The 21702-nt window shown below is 36.3% G+C and overlaps 1 protein-coding gene across 1 annotated transcript; it reads left to right on the forward strand.

Annotated features, from left to right (window-relative positions):
* The first annotated feature begins 11303 nt into the window (after nucleotides 1-11303).
* LOC118266013 (pupal cuticle protein 36) lies at nucleotides 11304-21702 on the forward strand. Its single transcript, XM_035579349.2, has 3 exons — nucleotides 11304-11467; nucleotides 12333-13023; nucleotides 20746-21702. Exons 1-3 carry the CDS (start codon nucleotides 11459-11461, stop codon nucleotides 21054-21056), a joined length of 1011 nt encoding a protein of 336 aa, XP_035435242.1. The 5' UTR covers nucleotides 11304-11458; the 3' UTR covers nucleotides 21057-21702.

Here is a 21702-nt window from a genome sequence, read left to right on the forward strand (position 1 = left end):
AATCATCTTCTATTTGAATATACATATTTTCTTAGATAATAAATATAAGTTATTTTCAGTTTAACAAGAACCGCTAAATTGCTGTTTTTATTATAATTTGTGATTATTTATAACTAACCGGAATTTTAACAAACTTTAACCTACCTGCATACCTAATAATATTTTACTACCTAATACAATTTAACTCCACTTCGCAAACTAGACGCCCCACTGAGTTTAAAACCATAACCATCGTGAGTGAAGCCGCAGGGCAATACTAGTTCAATTAACTGAGTTCAATAGGTTACTCTACCATTTCACTATCATTAGACATTTTAAGTGGCTGTAAATTTTGTAATCTTTGCCAACGATGCGCCAGTGTACTGTATTAGATCAAAACTATTATACATTCATGTATATGTACACTTCAAGCTACACAAACCAGTATAAACTGACCTTTTAATTGTGGCAAAATCATTGAAAGCGAGACTATGATAAACTGGTTTTATATAGCTAGATCTGCAGGTGAATTATATTCGCCTTTTATTGGTTCCATCTTCATAACTTGAACTGTTAAGTACTTTAATGATTATGTTTGGTTTATGACATGCTTTGACGTGGTGTTGATTTAATTTTGTTACTTATTTCTCTAAATATCAAAGGCAGAATGTTCGTTCAGTCGTATAGACCATCTAACCCAAAACAGAGAAAATACTATAACATTGCCAACATCAACATCTATTTAAAGAAACAACGAAATATAACAAAACGGTGAACATATAGAAATAAACACAGAAATTCCACATTAACACATTGAACGCCGTGGTGGTTACCGGTGACCGAAGTTAGCGGAGGGTTTTTTTACTAGGATTTTCTCCGGTATCGTGAGATATACCATTTAAAAACTTTAAGTCTTCGGACTAAGTCCAAAATAAAACAAAAGAGAGTGCTAAAATTATATGCTAGATAATAGCTATTGACTACATAATATAAAATACCTAGAAAAAAAGTAAAGGCTTTCATAACGTACAATGATTGATGTTAGCAAAAAGTTTGAACGGGCAGTTCAACCACTATTTAGATTAGATATTTTAGTTAAGAGTAATTTTATAGTCGATCTATTGTATTGAGAGTATCTCTTTATTTTGTTTATTATGATATAAGCCGGTAAACGAGCAGACGGATCACCTGATGGTAAGCAATCGCCGCCGCCCATGGATATCCGAAACACTAGAAGCGTTATAATTGCCTTGCCGGCCTTGTGGGGGTTAGGAATTTACTAATATCTCCTCGCCTTTTGTTCCTCAAAGGGTTAGATTTTGTTAAGTTACATTAGGAGCCTTATGTAATACATAGTGGGTAAGCCTATTAACATACCGTAGAGTCCTATATATATAATAGAGGTCAAGCGTGTTGCCATAATAATCAGGATGCTATTTCAAACCTTGTGCTTTTACTGAGAATTTTCAACACCAATAATACTTTTCCCGACATGGGAAACGAAATCGAATTTGATGTAACAGTAAGCCAATTAATAGTATGAGAGTTTTATCTACAATGGTTTTATGGCCGAATCATTAGCCAGTTGATAAATAATTCGACTAAAAATGTTTCAAAATCTTTCGCGTTCTCACGACGAAGTGGATTGGTCGGAAACACACGAGTGTCTGTTGTGACGAGCTGGAAACTATCATTGTCTTTTTTAGTACAGTGTATAATTTCAATACATATCATTTCTCATTAAATTAAATTCAGTAATGTGATCGTTCTTGTAAGATCTATTATTACTCGTATATTCGATATCTTCTATACAAAGTTTTAACTATCAGACAAACATTAAGGGCCTTCATTCATCAGGGCCTGGCCACGTGGCCAGCGACGTCACCAACTACTTCGTATTGGCATGAATGACGGGTAACTTACTTGGGAACCGACTGGCGAAGTTGCCAAGTATATAAATTTAATGCAAACTAGTTGGCGACGTGGCTGGCTACGTCGTCATGGTGTTTTTGTTGAGTTATGACCCTAAGTTATTACTATATTATTTCATCTTTTGTGACATTTACCTTTATATCTAATTATCTATTACGTTACATTCTCGGTTACACCATTGAGTACACAATATCATAAAATCTCACGGTGATAATTAATAATAAGTATCATTAATATTGGAAATATCCACTCAATAGGCCTTTAAGGGAATCTTAGTAATAGGTAATTAAAATAGCTTTTATTATGACACAGTATGAACTAACACCACTTCGAAGAAATGTTATAAACTGACAGCGTAGGTAAACATACATTTATTTTTTATTTGTGACATTTTGACAAAGAAATTGTACCTAGGAATCAAACCCAAGCAAGCATTCTTTTTTGAGGAGGATAAGTCATGGGTGAAGCGAAAGGATACTCATACTCTTACTGCCTAAAAACCATCTCGTTTCTACTCCTCTTTCGAGTCGGAGCCCCGGTACGGTAACCTGTTAAGTTGTCCGCCACTCCAGGTAAGCAATCCCCTAGCTTAGGTATACCAATAACAACCACTTAATCAACGAGAAACAAAGGTGCACATTACAATTTTAATTAAAAGTGACACCTAACAAATAAGGGCAATGTTTCTTAACGGATATCCTTTGATGATTGGATCTGTGATCTGAGATCATAGCAATGATCTCACGCGAGGTCGAACAGATCTTAATCAAGAAAAATTTCAAACAGTTCCTTCTTAGAATGTTATAATGTAATAGTTTGTGCCTATTTCTTATATTACGCATGACGTAAGTCATTATGATTTGCAACACGAAATCATGTTGCTGTCATTGCATTTAGTATCGTCCAAATTAGTTTTTGGAATCGATTTGATCGATCACATCATTGTCCATTGAAGTTCTTGTGTGTTTTCGGGTAATAAGAAATGCAATTTTAATTGATTAATATCAAGTCTGATTTTTTTAAACGTCAGGTCAAAGTTCCCTACACAATTATTGAATTCCAGCTATCTATCATCGTCATACTCATGACAAGACACTGCAATAATTGTATATTTAAGATAAATATGTATTTTGCATGTCATTATATTATGACTGAATACTGAACTCATAGACATTTTGTAACACCTTTTATATAACTGTATTCATTAGCAAATAAATCCTTTGACTTTGACTTTGGAGTGTCGGACTATAGACCAATACGTAATATACATATATAGGCACATAAGTTGAAGATTATCAGAAAGCGCTACTGTCAGGTCTCTGTCAATTTATAAGTCTCTTAGTCGTCTCTTATAAGACCTATTTATTGGAAGATAAGGGGTGTAAGTTAATCAACCAATAAAGAATTGAAGTTTGAAGTGTTTGCCTAATGGTGATAATCATGGAGGTTATAATACAAACGCATTTCTGAACATAATATGTCGTAGTGGCCCGGAGGTTTAAGACGTTGCGGGTTCAACATCTACCAACGGCAAGTACCAATATGACTTTTTCCGAGTTATATGCACTTTCTAAAATTATTCAGACACCACTGACAAACGGTGAAGGAAAACATTGTGAGGAAAACGTTGTGAGGAAACCTGGGCTTCTTTTTTACAAGTTTGAAATCGCCAACCCGCATTGAAAAAGCGTGGTGATTAATGCTCAAACGTTCTTCGTGTGAGAAAAGGCTTTGGTCAGAAGTGGCCACTATTTAATAGGCTGTTGATGATTTCTGAACACATAAGTTGTGTGCAGAAATGCCTTTGAAGAACTACGTGATACAATGTTATCAACACCGATCAGTTTTCAGAGCTCGTCACAAGAACCGGCCGTATATCACAAAAGCAAACATAATTATTGTCGTCACAATAACTTAATAGATAGCACAGGTTCGCATCTCTTGTGTCCTAACGTGACTGTAATGGGCGCTTATTAATAGGGTTCCGTGCGCACGCCATCAGAACCGCTCAACTTTATCTTGAACAAACTAATTTTGTGTGCTGTCTGATTTGACGCTATTGTTGTGGGTAGAATAGAATTGAAATTGTTTTATTTGTTTGGATTGTGTTTATTGGGATATGATAATAAATATGATTTTATTGTTTTTGTGTCTTGTGAAATTGTGTATAATGTAAATCTAAGTTTTCTCAGGTAATGCAGTATTAAGAAGGGATAAGGAAGGAAGGAAAGGAAAGATATTATGTCATATGCATATAGCATGGTCTAATATTAAGCTCTGAGAATAATTTTCATTACCTATTAACACTTTGAACGCTGTGGTGGTCACCGGTGACGAACGTTAGCGGAAAATTTGCCTTCAACAGTGGCAGTCAAAGACTTAAGAATAGTAACGCACTTTTGACAGCATTGCGGTTGTCCATGAGCAATGCTGATATAGCTCACAATCAGGAGTCAAGTATTTAAAAAAATGATTTAGTCAACAATATTCGTGCATACGATGAAATTGCATATGCTTAAAGAGTTTATCGAATAAATTCTTTACACATTTCACCAACAAAATAATACTATACCCACTTAGCTAACCTAACACATTATTATAGGTTCTCGTCCAATATTGATTTATATCGACTAGCCGCAGACAGAGGTTGGCCGGCAAATGAAAGGTCACAGGTACAAATCCAAGCGAGTTACATAACATTACATTCCTACTACAAGTAATTTATGTGTCGATCTCCAACTTACGTTTAGTTTGCGCAAATATTTGTGAAATGTAAAGAAAATTGTCTTTTGTTCGAATGTCATCTTCAATTATTATGTTAGTGTGAGGTATTATATAATTAGTTATTAAATATCACTACGGTACTATATTATTGAATATCACTCATGACTAGTTTGATTTTTTAGTTTCGTTGCTGGATTAAAAGTAACAGATGTATTGTCATTAATGCTAATATTTCTGAGGTTTTTGAAGGGATCAGTATTTACGTATATTATAAAACATTATCTCTCTTTGGTCGTTGCCTTATGTCTGAGGATCGTGGTCAGCATCAGGGTTGCATCTCGAGCAAATGATCTGCTTCCAGCGCGTCACTTAAAACCGTGTAAAATTTTGAGGACAACTTTTTCATCTGATCGCTTCATCTCGTTAGGGAAGCGCGATCTCCTAACGCCGGGCCACCTAAAACCGCCTCTGCGGACTATGTGACCAAAGTACTAAAGAATACGTTACTGGCAAATGGTATATATAACATTCAACAAATATTAATATACATATTCTCAAAATGAGAAGAATAAAAAAACGTAACTCTTCAATAATAGCTAACCGCCAAAAATCCCTACAGAACCATCAAAAAAATTAGAAGCACAATCTCGCTTAACAAACTGACATAAGTGGTTTGCACTATGATGGACAGTGGTATGATGGACAAAAAATGGGCAATAACACACTGACCGGCAACCACTGACCCACTGATTTGAATCAGCATGTGTTTCTAGGATTTTGTAACGTTTAATTTTATCTTAAGTTTGTGAAGCAATGGCGGCATTAGGGTGGGAATTTGTTACTTGTTACGTTCCCAAGGGAATTGCTTGTGTTCTGTTTTCCTTCTTCATGCGAGGTAAGGAAAGGATGGTGTTAGGTAATTAGGTTTTGTGGTTTTGCTTTGAGTTGAATTCCAAGTTAAATGGATTCATTACAAGTATTTTACAAAGCGTTTCAATATTTATTTTTCAATCATCTTCACCTTATTACAACTGCTTTTTTATCTACTGCCAAATTGTAGTCTTAATTAGAAACAACAACTTACTCACTCACACATGAGTCCTTCTGTGACTCAAAACTAGTAGAGCATTTCTCAATATATGTATTTACGTGAGTGTAATTAATGTAGTATAGGCTTCTTCAATAATAATATTTTATCACACACACACACAACGTCACGCCTTTTATCCCCGAAGGGGTAGGCAGAGGTGCACATTACGGCACGTAATGCCGCTATACAATGTACACCCACTTTTCACCATTTTTGTGTTAAAGTCCCATGTAATAGGGGGTGAGCCTATTGCCATATCCTGGACACAATTCCAGACTCCGTGCTACCACTGAGAAATTTTTCGAAAATCCGAAAAAAGCCCAGTAATACTTTGCCCGACCCGGGAATCGAATCCGAGACCCCTTGTTCGGCAGTCGCACTTGCGACCACTCGACCAACGAGGCAGTCAATATATTTTATCACTATATATTAAAAGACATTTTGCTATTAGGTGATTGTCAATTATTTCCACGTGTATCCCACATTTGCCATCAGGTTATTATCATTTATTTTCTACATAACATGTACTCGTATCCCACATAGCCAAAATACGACATTCTTGCGTCCTTTACCGGTCTATTTAGTTTGTGACAACCAATTATAGCGGTCATTAGCATTAGAAACGCCCCATGTCACTTTGAGTATGTGAAAAATGTGAATGTATTGTCTACATAATATTATTAAATTAAATAAAGCTAACTAAGCTTATTCAAAAAGTGTAAATAGAACACAATGTGTCTGCCCACCCTTTACGGATTTAGAAACGTAGGTAACTAATATTGGAGCTGCGGACTACCTAGCGGGTTTACCGGGGCTCCGGCTCGAAAAGCAGGAGAAGGAACGGGGTGGTTTTTAGTCAGTAAGAGTCTGACACTCCCTCTCGCCTCGCCCAAGGCGAGAAAAGTCATTGGATGATTTTCCCCCTCAAAAAAAAAAAAAAAAAAAAAAGGTAACTAATATTCCTCCTCCTTGCGTCGTTTATCCTCAATGCTGAGGGTCGTGACCCCGACGAATAACTTTCTGGTTAAACTATATTTCGCCATGCTGTTCTATCTTCGGCGATGTGGATGGCGTCGCAGACTGTGGTCTCCAGTGTGGCACGGATTTGGTCCGACCAACGCATCGGACTCCTGCCCCTTGGTCTTTTTCCATCTACCTTTCCTGTGATCAGCAACTTTTCCAGGTTATCACCTCTCATTCCTTGCAATGTGGCCAAAGAAGTCAAAAAATCTTCTTTGGCAGATGGTGGTGAGCCTCATGGGTGATTGGAGTTCGGCTAGTATAGACTCGTTGGTCCGACGCTCTGTCCAGTGAATACCGAGCATTTTCCTCCAACACCACATTTCGAAGGCGTCGATCCGGCAACGATCAGCCCTTTTGAGGGTCCAGGTCTCTGCACCATACAGGAAGATGGAGAATATGAGGGTGGTGACGAGCTTTCTCTTGGTCTTGCGAGATATGTTCCTGTCGGCCCATACGCGATTCAGCTGTGACATAGCACTCTTTGCCATCCCAATGCGTCTTCTAATGTCCTGTTCACATGACCCATTGTTGGTTATGGTCGAGCCTAGGTATACAAACTCGTTTACTGTATCCAGGTTTAGTGTGCCAGACATAGCAAGAGATTTGCTACGGTCCACAATCATGACCTTAGTTTTAGCCCTGTTTATATGGAGCCCCAACTCCAAGCTGACCTGCTCCAGCCTCGCCAGCAACACTGACATCTCCTCCTCACTAGCTGCAAAAAGGGTGGTGTCGTCAGCATAGCGCAAGTTAGAGATTTTTGATCCGCTAATATTATAAATGTGAATTTTATTTGTTTCGATGTTTGGAGGTTTGACCGTCAATCACGCTGAAACTACTGAACGGATTTTGATAAAATTTTGCATACAGAAAGGGTATGAGTTGACTTGGGTTATAGGATGCTTTTTATTCTACCAGAATGTGGACGAAGCCGCTGGCAGAAGCTATATATTACTATCAAGGAAATATCTTCAAATACATAGTAATCTTACACAAAAAGCCTTTCAGTTTTCAAAGATTTCATCTGTAACTTGAAACACATAATTCAATTGAAACGGCGGCGCAGTGGTGAAGATTGTGTGATTGCTGCGTGGGGTCACAGGTCCAATCCATTAAGATTTATATTGTACACTAAGTTACACCGCGGTCTAGTGATAGTAACAAATCAGAAGGTCACATTTAAAGAAATTTGGAACATTTAATGAATTAAAACAGTTTTATCAAAGATAACTTTATTTATCAATATTATTTAAGTAGAGTAAATACTTTTGCGTTGCCCAAAACGGCACATAGGTTGGACATATTACTGTATTAAAATGGTACCACAAACAAACCACAATGTACTGTACTAGCGGGTTTACCGGGGGCTCCGGCTCGAAGGGCAGAAGTAGGAACGTAGTGGTTTTTAGTCAGTAAAAGTCTAACATTCCCTCTTGCCTTGCCCAAGGAGAGAGAAGTCATTGGATGATGAAAAAAGTTCCTCTGATATTTCAGATCCCTAGAGCAGTATTAATTAGAAATGACACATATACTCGTTTGCAGACCTATCCAATAAAAATATACAGATATCAACTTATCCTTTAGATAAAAAGCTTGTTATTATATTAATTGTGATTGCACGACGCTCTTATGGACATAAGTTCACACAACCATTTAATAACAGTGATATAACATGTTACACGTTACAAGTTATTGTTATTTAATTCTCATGTTGTTGTTTGTTTCTAAACAACGGCTTTGATTAATGGCACTGCTAAATACTTATGACAGCGTTCTTCAAAATATTTAACTTTGATTTATTATAGTTCTTCTTCCTTGGTGGTCTAATGAAGAATGTGAAACCCATGGTATTTGTTTTTTGATGGTTCTATTTGTTTAAGGCAGGAAACTGGACCTTTCATCCTTAAAGTAACCTTTAAATTTAATTAAAAAAAAAATGAATATCTCTATTATTGAGAGATCATTATGAAGCCGCACTTTTCTTTTAAATTTGATAAGCCGCCACAACCTCCCATAACGGCTACAACTCCTGTAAGCCAGGATCTAGAGTTAATATAACCATGAGAACACCGGAACACTAAAATCCGCCACTTTCCAAAGACACGAATAACTGACTAAGATCCCGCAACGCAATAAATTAGGAGATATTAATTACTACAGGAGAAGAAAAAACAAACGGTAGGCAGCAGCACTTGCAACCACTACACCAACGAAGCAATCCATTATACATGCCAAAAAAAGACATACAATAACGAAATAGAGTACCTTTCATTCATTTCTATTCGAAAGGGCAAATCAAACATAAGCTTACTTATAGAACAAGGCCTAAAGGTCAAAAAAGTTACATTTTATCAAGTTACCGATCTATTTCTTAGAATGGAAGCATTCACAAAAATGGTTCTGATGTTTCAACCTTCGTGTAATGTAGATTGATTGCAATTTCTTGCACTTGATCTCAATTAACCTCATCGAAACATATTAAAGGGCCCTAAGGGCTTTAAACCTTGTAACAAGTATAGGTGTTAACAATTACTAACTTGCCGCCTTTCTTAATAAATGGTAATTTTGAATTTCGAAACAATAGGTCCACAGATTAGTGCGATCAACCGTAGAAAATACACAAACCTAAAAAATAGAATACTCTGGTCTATCCTAAATTAAGTACTTACGAAGCTTCCACAAAAAATGCATACACATTCGGTACAAAACTAGGTTGGTGACTATGGTAGCAATGCTAGTTACTTATGAGTTAGATTCTTGTGGACAGTCGCATATGATAATCGACTGTACGGTTGGTGTGGTGGCTGGGCAACCAGCTGCCGCGCAACGAGTAGCGAATCCAATTCCCGCACGGAGTAACTCTTTGTGTGATCCACAAATTGTAATTTCGGATCTGGATGTCATGTGCATGTGCTTAAGAAGAAATTGACATCACACGATATATTAAAGCATTCACAGCTCTATTTTCAACTCTCAACTATTGCCCTTACAACATCTTCGTAAAATATTACACAGAACTGTATTAGCCTGAGTTTCAAAACGTGATCAGCTAAGCTTCTAAATACTGGCAATAACTTACTAACTATGCTTAAGTACTTTCATAAATTTATTTACATAGGAATATGATCTACTGACTGACTGGTAATGTTGCATTTTCATTGTACATAAGGTTGATAATTGCTTGCTAAAGGAAACTTAAAAAAATGCAGAATGTAAAGTTCTTAAACTTGTGTACACGGTGACGCAGTGGCTGGGCAACCGGCTGCTGTGCTACGAGTCACGGATTCACGGTCTGTATACCTTGTTGTGATCTAAAAATTGTTGTTTTCGCAGTGTGATATCTATCAGAATTTGTTTATACAAATTGTACACATTCAACGATCAATGTCCCGTAACCCGTTTATTTATTTTTGTTCAAGAAACTTATAAAAAAGTTGTAGATAGGTATGTAAAAAAATTCAAAAGTACAATATTACTAAATGCTTCCTCAATAATACAACTTACAGTATCAAGAAGGCGTGCCCACTGCCCAATAAAATTGTCATAATCATAACAATGAAATTTGTATCAATATTATTTACCATATTAATGGCAGCACTTTAGTGGACAATGAGATATAACTTTAAACCAACTGTTGCTTCAAGGGACAGTCAGAGGCAGCCCTTTAACACACCCATATTTCGTAATTAATATAAAGCCTTTACAATGACAGACTAGTCTGTAAAAGTAAAAGTTTAAGTAGACATTATGAAAAGCTTTTTCTTATTACTGCTAAAGATTTCTTTATCAGTAACCTAAAATAGGTATTATAATTCGTAATCGCTAAAAAAAATGTCTGTACGTATTGTCCGGTTACCGGGGCTCCGGCTCGAAAAGCAGTAGGTACGGGGAGAGTAGGAACGGGGTGGTTTTTAGTCAGTAAGGGTCTAACACTCCCTGTCGAGTCGCTCAAGGCGGGAGAAGTCATTCTATGACTGTGGACTGTTAAAAAAAAATTCACTTCCAATCGACCGACCTACTCGTAGAAGCAGTTGAGGGAGACCTATGTTCAGTAAAGTTCCAGTTAACGATGCATGAATATTTATTATTAAATAATGAGGATACCTACTAATACCTACCTACAAATTTATTTCTAATCCTAAAAGCTCTAAAGTTGTTCAGTTATGACCATTGAGTGGTCAAATGAAACAATAACAGTATTTTACCTAAGTATTTAAGGTGTATATTACAGAGAAATAACTATATACAAAGACATTTTAAAAGTAAACTACCGCTACATTTTACTAACACCTCACACTTTAATGAGTTACCAAATAAATCTGAATTCCTTTAATTTCATAATACGATTCCAATATCAACTTGACATACCTAAAAACACGTCACCTATCACGTCGCATGCATCACGCATCACACGCCAACTCACAAACGTACATACATACAGACAAAATGTCAGAAACCAACCCTTCATCGAACGCGGATGTCATCACAAAAAAATGTATATCAAACATTACTATCGAACACATTCTCTCAATAATAAAGGAAGATCAACCTTCTTGCGATGCTGCAGCGGCCCTGATATCATTTTCAGAATCATTCTCACTCATCTAGAGAGGTATATATTGGTCGGAGCGCTGGTGCACATCACAGTCAACGCAACATCGTTCAGTACACAAGTCGTCTTCCTTAGAAAATATATTTTAATATAAAATAATGAAATTGGTAAGTCGATTTCGTTTATCGGGATCCGGGGTGCGGTCTGGGGTTTTAACCCCAGACCTCGCGCTTTAAGGGTAGCGTGAGCGTTTACGCTCACGCTACCCTTAAAGCGCGAGTCGGGCGGGAGCAGTCGCTTATCGATCCGCTTTTGTCAGGTCTCCTGACATCAGATTGATAGATTTATCTCATAGTTTTATAAGAAATCCTTAAAATTGACTCCTATTTTTCCCTTATTTGGTTTTAATAGTAAACTAATTTAGTTTTTGATTTGACATGTATATTTATAGCCATCCTATATAATAAACATGTCATTTAAATTTTAGTGTCGTTAAACAAGAGCCTTAAATATTATGTTTATTTTGTCATAAATTTCAAAAGCCGTTTCAGCGGCAAATAACTTATGCATTCAGCTTTTTATAGCTGGTTATTATATTAGTTTACTTTGTGGTTAAAATTAAAGCATCTCTTCAATACTCGATTCATAGTCAAGAGTATAAAAAAAAACAATTTCAAATTGACTAAGTTGCATAGAATAGCTCACATAAAATCACGTAGAAAAAAAATTGCCGCATTTAAAATTCTGCTCTCATATCTATCATTTGCAACATGAAATCGGCATTTCGAAGTATAATTACGCACATACACTAACTTAGGAGTGCAATTAAACAAAATGTCTACAATTAAAACATGCTCATCATTGATTTGAATTTCAATGAGGTAAATAATGGCATTTGCGGCAAAAAACTAGGTTAAATAGAATTGGGGCAGGGTTGAATAGTTAACTCCTTTCTGCCATGTGTTTGTACATCATGGCCAACGCAATGTAATGAAGATTCTATTATTATAATAACTTGTAATTCCTTTACAGTTCGTGGTAGCCGCTGTCCTCGGTGTCTGCTTAGCAGACCGCCTTGACAACAAATACCTCCCTCCCAGAGGAAACGCTGGTGCTGGTGGCTTCGGCCCTGGCTTCGGTGCTGCCGGTGCCCCTGGCTTTGGTAAAGCCGGTGGTGGTTTCGGTGGAGCTGGTGGCGCAGGAGGTTTCGGCGCTGGTGGTGCCGGTGGATTTGGCGCTGGTGGTCGTGGAGCCGGTGGTGCTGGAGGCTACGGCGGCGCTGGTTCTGGTTTTGGTGGCGCTGGAGCAGGATTAGGCGGTGCTGGATCTGGATTCGGTGGAAACACCCAATACTCTGGAAACGCATACAATGCTCCCGCCGGTGGCCAGTACAACGCTCGCGGTGGTAACTCCGCCGACGCCGGCGCTCAGATCCTTAAACTGAACAGCGAAGTGACCGCTGAAGGATTCTCTTACGACTTCGAAACCTCAAACGGTATCCGTGCTGATGCTCGTGGTGTTGCTACCAACGGAGTCCAGTCTCAGGGAAGCTTCGCGTACAAGGGTGATGATGGCCAGGACTACAGCATCTCATACACCGCTGACGAGAACGGCTACCAGCCCCAGGGTGCTCATCTGCCCACTCCTCCCCCAATCCCTGAAGAGATCCTGAAGTCTCTGGAGCAGAACGCCCGCGATGAGGCCGCTGGCATCGTTGATGATGGTAAGTGAAGCAATTTAATAATTACAAGTCTAATAACCAAATCATCATTACCTCTAAAAACCACAGAATTAAGAGTCTCAGTGTATAATTAACTTGTAACGTGTGGTTATAAAGATAATCTAATTTTTTACTCAAAATTAAAAACAAATAGTGAGATCCATCCACCTAAAAAAGTTTCGACAAAACTGATTGATAGATTAATTTAACTTTAAGACTAATGTTCATATTTTTTTACGGTAATATACGTTAGTTCAAGTAAAAAATTGAACGATGAGCAAAAATAGATCTTAATTTAGCTAGTGGCATAAAACATTTGGGTCGAAATAAAAACTTTTAAAGGATTGCAACAAAATATAACATCAAAATTATTCTAATATTTATGCAGTAGCACTTAATATGAAGTAATCGACCTATGCAATTAAGATAGATAAAGTCTTATTGTAAGTCTTTTTAGATGGTAAAACAGAAATTCCAAACAGTACTTTAAAAAGCTTCTACGTTATATAATAATCTTATCCTATCTGTAGAATACACGGACTTACAAATGAATTACAATTCACTGACAAAACACCGAGATAGTCTAGACGTACATTACCTCAGTTATCTCAATCATAGATTACACTTCGGAAGAACTTGAGTCCCTTATTCATCACCCTTACATACATATCCAATTCTCATTAAAACTACGACTTTTATTCCTATGTATGCAGCATCCACTTTTCGTGTTAAAGTGCAGGCATCATTCCAAAATCCGTGTCACTCCTTTGATATTCTGATCATCCCTTGACCACACTGAACCTGAGGTCCACCTAGATTACAACCTCTAGACTAAATAATCTGAAAAATCCTCTTATTTCGCTCACTGATAAAAATTACTTATTGTATAGAGCAGGGAGCAAAGAATAAAGGAAACTAATATATGTAACTACCAACTGCTAAGGTAGTAATTTGTTTTCCGAGTAACTGATGAGTTACAAAATGACGTGAGATCGTTGCATCACGCATCGTGATCTCTGTAGGAGCAAACTAAGGCACCAGATAGGTCGTTTAATTGATTTCACAGGCACTTTAGTTAAGCTAGATGAATGAGCTCATTTGTAAAATATTAGTGAATTTATACTTCAGGAAAATAATCATTAGATAACCAAAGTCAAACAAAAGACTCATTCGCTAACTCGCGATAAAATAAAATAAAAAAACACTAGAATATTCCCTTTTTTAAAATAACTAAAATTAGCAATACATAAAGCAAGAACCTTGTCGATCCTATGGAGTCAAGATCCTACAAATTAAAGGCAGATTCACTAATTAATACAAACTATTTGCCTTTGATTGACCATAAATAGAGTTTAAAATGTAAATTATTGGGTTAGCAACGCACTCATAAAGTCGGCAGCCATATTTGAAGGCAGATCTTCATAGCCTTGCGAAATGAGGATTCTCGGCTATCCCACATTGCATACTTTATTGGAATGGTCAGTCCAATAAATATTAATAGAATTTTCATTCGGTAATAAACCATTTCCGAGAGAAATATAAATAGAGATAAATAAGTAAAACTGTTATGTTATGAATTGTAGGAATAGCGTGTGTTGTGTAAATGCTCTCGAACATTAGAACAAAACATTCCATTGTTTCAAATATGTAGTAACAAAAACCCTTAAATGCTAAGATCCTGACGAATTTATTGCATCAATGATACTTCAGGCATCATTTTAGATTGACAGTGTTGTTGCTATAGTGTATTCGATTAAAGTTTATCGATGTTTAACGAGCGATCGAGCAGCAGTTTGAAAGCAAATCGATCATGCTCCTAGCGTCGATACTTAATCAGCTCATCCAGGCGTCATCATCGATCTTGGGCAACCATTCGTAAATTTATTTACGGTGTGTAATATTTTATGACGGAAATTGTTCGATCGTTATTAAGGACTCGAAGATTAATTTATTGAAGACACATTTATTTGAAAAGTAAATTATTTCGCATATTCACTACACATACTTAGTTAAAATTTAATATGCTAGTAAATCGATTATCTTTTGCAACATACCTCACTCTATCTGTAATATAGGCACTTTTTGATTTCTAAAGTGAAGCCTAAAAGCGGTTTGAAACAATACATAAATAACTACATGAAATTAAAGATTTCAAAGAGAGTACCTCAAGGACCAAGCTTAGGGCCATTAAAATTCATTACACTTTTACAAAAAAATATTTTCAAGAAAATCACCCTTTAACTTAGTCATGCTCTATCAATAATATTTGGTACTACAAACACAATATTGAATTCCAAATTCACATAAGTCAAGATAATAACAATTCATTCATCCATGACGTAACTAACGCGACAAGCTTGAGTATTGATTAGTGAACGCACAGATGAATAGGATAACGTTCACAAATTCACTATCAGATCTGTTGCCACTTGATCAGATCTATTTATCTTCTGCTGTCAGATAGATTTGTTCATGACTGTATTAGCAGACGTATTTTGGGTCAAAGGCTTTTAAATATTTAATTTTACTAATCTGTTTTCTTTCTTGTGTTGGATCTTTTTCTAAATTTTTGTACTGTATGGCAACAGATACTAATACTTTTCTTCTGTCTGTTTTGTCCTTCTTTATATTTTATTAATATACAATCCCATCAGAAACATCCTGCCCAAGTCTCGCAGCTCAGTCTTTCTACCGTCAAAAGTTGTGAGATCCATGTAATACCAAGTCGGTTAATCTATTTAGTGTCTACTTGAAGGACCTTCTGTCTTAAGTTATTACATAAGTTATTATCATGCCAATATTAAAAATATTTAACGTTTTAAACAAATAGATCGACTTGGACATCGCTTGATTTGATTATTGTATGTATCACACTCCAAATTCACATAAGTCAAGATAATAACAATTCATTCATCCATGACGCAACTAACGCGACAAGCTTGAGTATTGATTAGTGAACGCACAGATGAATAGGATAACGTTCACAAATTCACTATCAGATCTGTTGTCTCTATGGGCTTTTCTCGGAGAAAATTTTTCTTTTAAAATAATTTGCTTGTCAGTCATAGAGTAAAATAGAGGCCAGTCTGTCTGTAAAGAGGCTAGTCGCGCTAACAATTTATATATAACAGATTTAAATTATAATATATTGTTTTATTAGATTTTCGTACTTCAAGACATGTCCAATCATGTGTTTTTCATTACGTCGACCATTTTACAAGTAATAATGTTGTTCAGTTTCATGGGCTAAACACACCCTTACCCACCCTATACCCCCTCCCTTGCCTCATATGGTAGGTACCTATCTACACCTATTAAATTTATAACTACCACCAACCACCAACTGCATAATAACTTTGTAATCCCATATATTTATATGGGATTACAAAGTTATTGATGCAGTTGGTGTATTTGGAAAACTGGACCGAAATTACAAAATATTTAAGTTTTCCCATGATTAAGACACTAAACTCTATATGTATTCCAAATATGAAGCTTCTAAGTCTGCTAGAAGTGCCTTGGACTTTTGATGATCGGTGAGTCAGTGAGTGACAAAATTTAGAAACTTTAACAAGTTGTCATTCTTAAACTACTGGTTCAAATTGACTGAAATTTTAAATATTCCGTGTTTATACAATGCCGGATTAGTTACTGAAGATTCAGGTTTCTTGCTTTATCCACAACCGAATTATAGGGGGTCGAAAAAGGCCCGAATTGCTTCGAGAAAAGGATGGTACGGCCGTGCCGCTTTTTTTTTGCTCGACTTAAGGGGGCACTGCCGTGCCCCCAGATAAATGCAAGCCAGTTGTATAGTTCTATTCTAATACAGCATAAGAGTAGATTCTCAGAACATCACATCATGATCAAATCAATGTAATTGGAAATGACCAATTTCTCAATAACATCAGGACTATATTAATGTCACTATATTAAAACATAAACTATAGTAGTTCAAAGGTTAGTTTAGTATCTTGCTTCAATTAACCCAATTCACACTCGGTTTCTTCGCGGAATAAACGATTGCTTCACAGTGTCAAAACAGGGGCAGTGGTGCTTAAATGTAATTGAAGTTGTTTATGATTATCCTTTATTAGATATGAGTTAATGGCTTTTTGTTTTTTTTACAAATATGTCTCATGGGATAGGAAGAACTTGCAGACACCTACTACTATGCCAATATACTTCTTCACTTTCGATCACAATCCTGCATCTACGCATAGATAGAGTATAGCATTCCTTCAGCTTTTTAATATTTTCATAGAATTTTGCTGAATTTTAGTTAGAGTAGTGATTCCTATAACAATGTACCATCAAAATTCAATAACAATTGAGTCGGTGCAAATAATCACGATTCACGCAAAGTTCGAGGAGTGACCAATTTCTCAACAATATGGGACGATACTAATGCTTCGCCCCGGTTGCACTCGGTCACGACGTGGCCGCACCAGTACACCACTCACCGTAAGGCGTGGTGCACAATGATCCAGACTATAGATAAACGAAAGGTCAGACAATACATGTGCACTCTGCTTATTGAGCTTTGAATGACATCTATCGACCACGTTCTGTTTTGAATTAAAGAGAATGAAATTCTCTGATTGACAACGTACGTACGTACATTGTTACTAACGTGCATTGTATAGAAACAGTGAATGATTTAATAAATATATAAAAAGAGATGCTGCTTGTACTGTTCTCTCAATATAAGATACAAATTTTGTCATCAATTTGTTCGTCAAAGAAGTAAAAACTGCTTTAGAAATACCAATTAATTTAGCATCTCATCTAGTTTCATCTTAAAGACTAACAAAGCATGTCCTAACGCTTGCATTACCAAATTACTCAAATGAAAACGGACTATAATGAGTGCATTTACCAGAGATGGGCGGTAATCGTGAATATTAATGACTACTGCTACAGTAATAAAGGCTTCATCCGAATAATGACGTGTTGCAACATCGTCGATGTGCACTGAGCTTTACATTTTGTAACTTTTGCTAAGTTTAGCGAAAGTGTTCGTGGGATATTTAGTTGCAGTGGAAATGAAAGTGCAGCTTGCAATATTAGTACTTTTATTATCATTAGCTAATGCCATTCCATCATGGTGTTTCCCTTTAGACGTTACATGACTGTTGGTTTTCTTTATAAGTTTAAAAGAATCATCATTTAAATCAAAGTCTTACAGCTCACATACTGAAGCAAATAATGCTTCAATAGTTATTACAAAAACGCCATACACTATTCCTTCAACTTCCAACAAAGCGGGTCTAATGTCACAAACACTAATATTATCAACATTATCAAAACGGAATAAAGTATTTCTAAGAACTTTACATGTATGTTAGGTTATGGCTCTTTGTTCGCAATTCTCATAGTTACAAAATGTGGGAACATTAGATCTTTAGATATTCTGCACTATATTAATTACTTTAAAATTTACAACGTGCTGGGAAACCAGATTGTTAAGATCTGAAATCGGTTAAACAGCGTGAAGATTTTGTTGATGCTTTAGATCATTATCTAATGTTTCAGAATGATTCAATTTAAATGTTTTGACTTTGGTATTAATGGATGTAATTTCTTTGATTACTATTTTGTCTTTATTTGTATTAATGTGAGCAAAATCTATTAGGTGAGAATGTTAGTCCTAGAAAATATACATGCCTGTATCATACCTTATGTCACAATTATAAATAAAAAGGGACCAGAAGTAAAAATATGTCTCATCTAGGACCAAAGAAAAGGCATGTCATCTAGTTGCCTATTATCCTTGCCATGCAACATTGTGGCAGGTCGATCATCAAAATGGAACAAGCTCATTATCATAAAGCATGCTCCACTAATGCTCTTCTTATCTTCAAACCAACATTACATTTACGCAAAGACTAGGTTTGAATAGAACGTGGTGGAGACTGGTGACTAATGTTTTCGTAACTTGTCAAACTGACAGCTAGATTAGCGGTCTACCTGAGGATGTACTTACTCACTTACATAACAGGTCAATGATGAGCTAGTTAGCCAGATAGTAACTGATAATAAACTTTATTTCTTAGGTGATTAGATTAATGATTGCATCATCGGTGAACTTAAGCAAGATTTTTTTTTGCAATGGGAATTTAGATGCGTGCTTTTATGATTGCTTAAGAAGTTGTAGTTAGTTTTTTATTCAAAGGATAGTTTATTAATATTATGAAAGACTTGTTGATATGCCAGTTTGTCTAAACTTTCAAATAATTAAGAATTCTGAAGTCTATTATAGTAACCAATACGAGCTTATACCACATTAAAATTTAACTAAAACCGTGTATCCACACAATAACTTGCGAGAATCTAACGATAAGTGCATCTCAGTTTCCACAGATATGACGCAATGTGTAACAGATACAGGTGCATTAAAACCCTCAGGTGTATCCAATCAGTCATTAGATAGACCTGTGTTTGACCTAGAAACTGCATACCCATGCAGCTCGGTCATCTTCGCATTCTAAATAACTTGATACAATTTAAATATTCGAGCGAACGTTAACGAGACCGTTCATAGCCAACCTTGGAGCTTTCGATGGGTCGTGTCTTCGTGTGTGGCTCGGAAATCTGCGATATCATTAATTTTATTTGTCGTTTCTATCAGATTTATGAGATTTTTTGAGAGTAATGTTTTGTTAGTGTTGCGAAATTATTGTTTTAGGAAAAGTTCATAGCTCGAGTTAACATGCTTTTGGTTTTGTCATTTCTTAAAACTACAATCCTATTGCATATTCACATCGCATTTCACGAAGAAAGGTACAGTTGGATATACTTGTGTAGTATTTATCAGAAATGTCAGTAATATTAAATTATAAAACCATACAACAAAACCAAATAAAATGACAAATATCTTAACAACATCAACAAATGACATAAACCTTAATAATACTAAATTACTATGACAATGAAAGACACACATACATACATCCAACAAAACGAATTAAAATAAACGATGCCACAATTATGATATTTGCACGCGACACAAACGCTCACTTCATGGCCTCTAGAACAAACAATACGGTAATATTATGTGCGTGATCGAAATTACAGAATTATTTCGTAATTGAAAATGAACAGAAAATTATATGGCCCACTTGTTTCAGTATTACAAAAGGTCACTTAAAATACACATCATTTTAATCATACAGTTTATGTACCAATAGCTAGTTATGATAATGATGATTTTCTTTGTTTTAATTGCATCGTGAAACATGCGAATGTGAATCTTAACTTATAGAATGTGTAGACGAAATTCACATGAAATCATGGTTTTGTGAACGAAGCACTTTGTGAAGCTTAGACTGCAGTGCAAACCACAAACCTCAAAGACACATTTAATGTGGTTAACCTCCTTTAACCTTTACGCAAACTCCAATGTTTGACCATTACCGGCCAACTCCAACAATCCACGGCTAATGCTCCATTTCTAATGAATTTGTTGCTAAGTGGAACATTGGAATGTTGGCCGATGTTGGCAGCCAATCTTTTAGTCATTAGTCTCGTGAACTCGGTGCGTGAAATGCCCTGAGAACGTCAGATTGCACATAAATTACACTGTCTTGATGTTGATGCTGATATATTAAGAGTAGATTTTGTAATAATCACACCTCAATTTATAATTCGGAAAATGGACAAGTAGACAGACTTTGAAAATTTCATTATGAACTTTAGCTTGGTATTAACAGTTTGATATCATTACAGGTACCTACCGCGGTGAAGGTGCGGGCGCTGGCAACGGTTACTCATCTGGACCCGCTGGTGGTTACTCCGGCGCTGGTGCTGGTGGTTTCGGTGGTTCTGGAGCTGGTGGTGCTGGATCTGGTTTCGGCGCTGGCGGCGCTGGTTCCGGTTTCGGTGGCGGTGCCGGTGGTTTCGGAGGTGCTGGTGCCGGCCGTGGCTCTGGAGCTGGTGGCTTCGGAGGTGCTGCTTCCCGTCAATACCTCGCCCCCAACGCTGGAGGCCGTGGCTCCGGATCAGGAAACTTCAACTCTCAGACTGGATACCGATACTAAGATGGATATACTCGTGATGATGCATGGAGGTGATGGCTGTGCAAATGTAGAACAGAAAATATTCAAAAGTCTTATGAAACTAATTATTATCTGAGGAAATTGCTTGAAGCTAGTACAAAGAACCATTGACTTAAGTTGACTTTTTATAAAAGTTAATGTATGTTAATTGTTCTGTGTGACTTCAAATGGAAAATTGATTCAAATGTTTTGATTTGCACAGTCGTTTGTACAACTTTCGTCTATCGTTTGTTACTGAACATCGTATTTATTAACTTCATTTTTCTTTCGTACTTTTTTATCTTGAAGCCCTCCACCATCATTCACTGTATGATGTATAAAAACGATAATTTTGCTGTGACTCCATCCATGTGATTATTATTTTTAATAATATTGTTACTTTGTTCATATAGAATAGTTCTGTCTCTCTTATCTTTTGTAATGTGATCTCAAGCCTTTGTATAAATCTCTACATTTTCTGTTAAAAATTTAATTCCTTCCTGTTAAAAAATGATAGTTGTAAGTTTTTAAACAGCAAAGCAAGGACAGTATAGAGTTAGTATGGAAAATGTATAAAAAAAAGTAATGTTTAGTTATTAAGAATTGTAAATATAAAATGAAGCAACGAATATACGACTTAATGCAATAA

The sequence above is a fragment of the Spodoptera frugiperda genome, chromosome 7, assembly GCF_023101765.2.
Source record: "Spodoptera frugiperda isolate SF20-4 chromosome 7, AGI-APGP_CSIRO_Sfru_2.0, whole genome shotgun sequence".
NCBI classification, from domain to species: Eukaryota; Metazoa; Arthropoda; class Insecta; order Lepidoptera; family Noctuidae; genus Spodoptera; species Spodoptera frugiperda.

Bases quoted from the DNA above. Each gene is read 5' to 3' on its own strand.
- LOC118266013 (XM_035579349.2), top strand. The intron at 13,024-20,745 runs GTAAGTGAAGCA...ATATCATTACAG, and splicing joins CGCTGGCATCGTTGATGATG to GTACCTACCGCGGTGAAGGT.